At 39.4% G+C, this 4,852-nt stretch overlaps 1 protein-coding gene across 1 annotated transcript in view; it reads left to right on the forward strand.

Annotated features, from left to right (window-relative positions):
- The first annotated feature begins 3,952 nt into the window (after positions 1 to 3,952).
- The window catches only part of etnk2 (ethanolamine kinase 2), a 13,770-nt gene continuing 12,870 nt past the window's right edge, over positions 3,953 to 4,852 (forward strand). Inside the window, exon 1 of the mRNA XM_035662228.1 lies at positions 3,953 to 4,382. Coding sequence (XP_035518121.1) covers positions 4,236 to 4,382 — 147 coding nt within the window. The 5' untranslated portion in view covers positions 3,953 to 4,235. The remainder of the gene's footprint in view (positions 4,383 to 4,852) is intronic.

The following is a 4,852-nucleotide window of genomic DNA, read 5'->3' on the forward strand; positions in this document are numbered from 1 at the left end:
CTTCCAAGTGTGTAGGAGAAACTACAGTGTCCGTTAAACTTGCAAAAAAACACAATGTTTCGTTTGTCCCTTCGGGGCTACTGTAGTAAAACATGGTGGTTCAACATGGCGGACTCCGGAAAAGACGACCCGCAGCATCTGATAAAAACAACACAAAGTTTCTTATTTTCAGATCATAGACTGATAAAAACATACCTATGAATATTATATTCCATTTCTGACTCCTAAATCCTACACACTGGACTTTTAATGCCCCTTCTATTATTTCATGCCTAACTATTAGAGGCATATTTTGAAAAAGGAAGCTGCATTAGGTAACACAGCACAGCAGGATATGCTAGTCAATAGTAAATATTTTATAAATGAGTCAGAAAAGTTTTTTTTTTTTTTTCAGCAAACCCACAATGGCCTGAAGTCAGCTGCTCATTCTAACAGTTTAATAGCAGGCATTGGTCTTCTCACAGTTCACATGACACCAACTTCAGACTCAGCCTTAAAAACCCTTAAAAAAAGCTGTATGTTTGTCTCACAGGCGCACTTTAAGGAATGTACTGTAGATTAGCCTCAGTCAAAGCAGTATGTGTGATAAGTGTGTGAGGTGACTGCTGGACCCGGTTTAGATATAGCATTATATTTTCATTGTTTTTTGCGACATAGTAGGCCATCATTGTGTCCTTTATGTATCACTTTTATTCTAGCTGTTTATTTTTCCATTTAGCTAAAATCATATTTGTAGAAACTGAAAACTATTCAGAAGAATGATACAGAGAAAACCTATAAACCATGTGTAATAGTCTGTAATAATATTGTAGTTATAGCGATATCATAAGAATATCTCCTGTTTCCTTCCATGTCGATGAGATCATAAAAATCTTATCATTAAAATAAGATATCAGAGACATAGAATCCATAATAATATATAATAATATGTGATAAAGTATTGCAAGTCCATTATAAATTCAGAGTTAAAGACCACTGAAGGCAGGCCAGGCAATTTTATTAGCACATTTAATTACAAGTAAACTCAATTGGCTTTACATTCAAATTCATACAATGTAACATGTAGAGCAGAATGTAATAAATCAAATATATTCAGCAATGTATAAATTCAATGACAAAATGCCCACAGACACAACTATTCAAAAGCTTTTCAGTGTTCTTCTGAATGGGGACAGTTACGACTGATCTCAGGTCAGCAGGCCTTTTGTTCCAAAGAACAGGGGCAATAAGTTAACATGGGTTCAAATCTGGATGAGTAGATTGCAGTCAGTGAGCAGGTTGGAAGTGTACAGAGGGGGATCCAAACCATTTAGTGCACTAGGAACCAAGGAAGAGATTTGAGTGCTGCAGTAAAATGTTGGCATGGGGCGAATGCATAAGGACTCTGGCTGCTGCAATAAGAATGTTATGGGAAGATTAAACACATTTTTCATCTATGAGGGCCCAATCACGGCTCTCTGCTCCCAAACAGTAAACACTGCATCTGAAAATCCCCAAACTTCCTGTGGACTTGTTTATGTGTTCCGGCTTAGCACACACACACACACACACACACACACACACCAGTGATAGGAGTAGTTGCCTCTAGCAATATAGGCAACAAGTTTGAGCAGATTTAATGTGGCCGGACGTCCGGGGTTGTTTATGTCATTGTTCACCGCCTGTTTGGCTCTTGGAGAGTTTAGTGACAGACAGAAGAGTCATGGTGAGCATGGGAGCCAGGATGAGTAAGAGCCACAGCACTGGGAGTACGAGTCTGACAAACTGAATGCTCTCAAAATAGGGATATCCTTCCAATCTTTTAGAAGGTTTAACCCAGGCTCTTTTTCATAAAAATCCCAAGATCACAATATGAGTCAGTATAAGGGATGGGACAATATACGACATTAGCATGTATTCCATTATCGTGATAGGGTACAATGATTACAATAAATATGTGTTTCTTTACTAAATGTAAGATAAAGTGATTCCAGTATGCTTTAGTGCTATTTTAACAGTATGAAGTATATTTTCATGATTATCGTGATAATATTGCAATTATTTTGGCCAAGATAGTCGGAATATGAAATGTTCATGTCATCCCATCCCTAGACAGTATATCACATTTCCTCGGTTTCCTTAGGTTTTTTTTGAAAAGGTTCATTCATGTTCAGCACTAATACACTCATATCAAGTTTTATAATTATATGGCAATGCATATGTGGCTTTTTTGATTAGATTTGCACCATCTCTGCTTCATCCCAACTGACAACAAAAGTGTCCAAAGAGGTGGACGGAGAACAGTTTGGAAACTCCTCTCAAACAACATATAGTACAGGAGACACTGATAGTCAAAATGAAGAGTAGAAGAACTTATCAATGCAGCTGATAGCTACAGTATTCTCTCATGTACTTCAGGGTAACCTGTCCCCCTGATTGCGCCACTTGGCAAAGATATTTTTATTACCATACTGCCACCATTTGGCTGATAGTTGGTACTGCCGCAGTGGAGGTTGCTGGTTGTTGCAGATCATGTTGACGTTATTTAATGCATGCAGATGCTGGGGAATGTCCAGTCCTGTTGCTGCTAGGTCTGAGTACAGCTTTCCACACCAGTCTATTCTCCTTAGTTGACATATTTGTCAGACAGGCGTTTTTCTGTCTACCGACCAAGGCCTTCTGGTGGTCCGGAAATCCAGGCTTAAACCCAAAGGTGACTGAGCCTTTGCAGCTGTGGCTCCCATCCTCTGGAACCGCCCTCCCTTTATAAAAAGTGAGTCTGTTGATAGTTTTAAGAAACTGCTAAAAACGCACTTGTTTTGTAAGCACTTTATCCTGCGATGTGTTTTTGCCTTCTTTGTAGTTTTTCTTGTTTTTCATATTGTTATTTCTTGTTTTAACTTTCTAATGTTTGTAATTGTGCAGCTCCTTTTAACTCTGAATTTCAAAGGTGTTTCATTTTAATAAATAAAGTTTACTCACTTTATCTTAATGCAGCTTTCTGGAGTAGATTTCGGGTAGGAAATATGATTATATTATGAATATAACAATTTAAATACAATTTAGATTGAAGTGGAAGATAATCTTGTAGATTTCCAGTGCATTTATCTGATGTCTATTTTTTCAAATTATTTATCAACCTACAGTAGTTAGACTAAACATGTAGACTATCTTTATCTCTATGGGCAATTCATCAGATTGACTACTTTATTCTTTAATTATATATAGCTTTCTCTTTAAATGTATTATTAATGTTTTGTACTGACATACTCTCCTGTATGTATTGTATATAGCTTTAATTACATTTATATTTATTGTGTAGCTTTCTTATTTTTTATTTCCTTTGCTAACTTGGTTGCTATCACTTCTAAATCACATCATATATAACCATAAAATCATGAATGCAGGACTCTTTGATGACAAAGTACTGCATTTGAAGGACGTGTAATAATATATTTTTTCTATGTGGTATTGCTACTTTTTTTGTAATTATTCCTTTTTTTATTATTAGAGAAATCACTGACTGGTGGTCATATTGCTACTTATAAGGAAAACTAAACCAATCTCACACCTACCATATGTTTTCTTACTGTTTAACAAACTGGAAAATGAAGCATTAATCATCTCATACAGGCACATATTGACATGAACACACACATTTACAGCCCCACTTCAATGCCTCTCCAATTACTCCAAGCCTTACTCTCAGCTATAAAAGGCTTACTCAGCAGGTGTATAAAGTAAGGTAAAGGAAACAGATAAGATATGCAAATCCACAGTGTTACTGTAGTTACTGTAATGTCCTCGCAGGTCACGTGGCAGTAACTTTAGACTTCACTGGAAAAACAGAAACTAAGTTGAGGTGTTCAGTAGATGAGACTCGGGCTCCACTCGGACACGCTCGGAAATGGTGGGCGTGTCTCGACTGTGGTGCGTCTCAACCGGCGGTACAATCGGATGATCCCGGGCGGGCGGAGCCAAGTAGGAGGAAATGGTACCGTTGGCTGACTGCTCTCAAGAAAACCGGCGACGAGCATCCATACCCGGCAGTTTGACAGTACGTCTTCACTGCTTTCAGCTCACCGTTACCGCAACAGCCGTCAAGCAAGATACGTCTCTGAGGCAAACCTTGAGTCGTTCACATAAACACAGCAACATTAAGCTACTTAGAAACCAAAGCAACACTTGTATGCTGCAATTTGTGCCAATATCCGTGAAGGGCTCGGAGATTAGCGGTACCTATAAACGGCTGCAGGATGGAGACGCAGATACATGTGCCCGTGGGCTCGCCGGTCATCAGAAAAATTCCCATTTTCGTGGACGAACACAGCGTGACGGAGGGGGCGATGAAGCTCATTAAAGAGCTGAGACCGGCGTGGGACGCGAGCCTTGTCAAGACCAAGGTAACGTTAGCCGCTAAGCTAGCCGTGCCGTGCCGTGCTAGGCTAGGCTAAGATTGGCAGCTCTGCAGCATCACCGGGAACTAATGTTAGCTACCAGCGGGAGGAGGGCCGGGGATACGTTAACGGTATCTACCGGCGAGGTTCACCTCTTTTAACAGACGACACACCGGTGGCGACGTTATTCTCTGAATTGTTGATTAAACGAGCTGTTGTGTTTGATATCCTGAAGCAGTTTTATTACAATTATATGATAACGTTAACTTAGCTAGCAAGACGCTCTCAGACCTGAACTCTAACTAAGCTAAGTTAGCAAAGTAACGTCAGGAGAGTTACCGGCAATATTCCGGTTACAGAGAGCTTTACATGAGCAACGTACGCAACATGTAAATATAGCAGGAGAGCCCAGTCATCTTAGTGTGAGTGACGTGATGGAGAGTTTGGTTGAGAAATATGGTGACTGATAATTTGCT

The sequence above is a fragment of the Morone saxatilis genome, unplaced genomic scaffold (genome assembly GCF_004916995.1).
Source record: "Morone saxatilis isolate NCDOM2014 unplaced genomic scaffold, NCSU_SB_2.0 Contig18, whole genome shotgun sequence".
Lineage (NCBI taxonomy): Eukaryota > Metazoa > Chordata > Actinopteri > Moronidae > Morone > Morone saxatilis.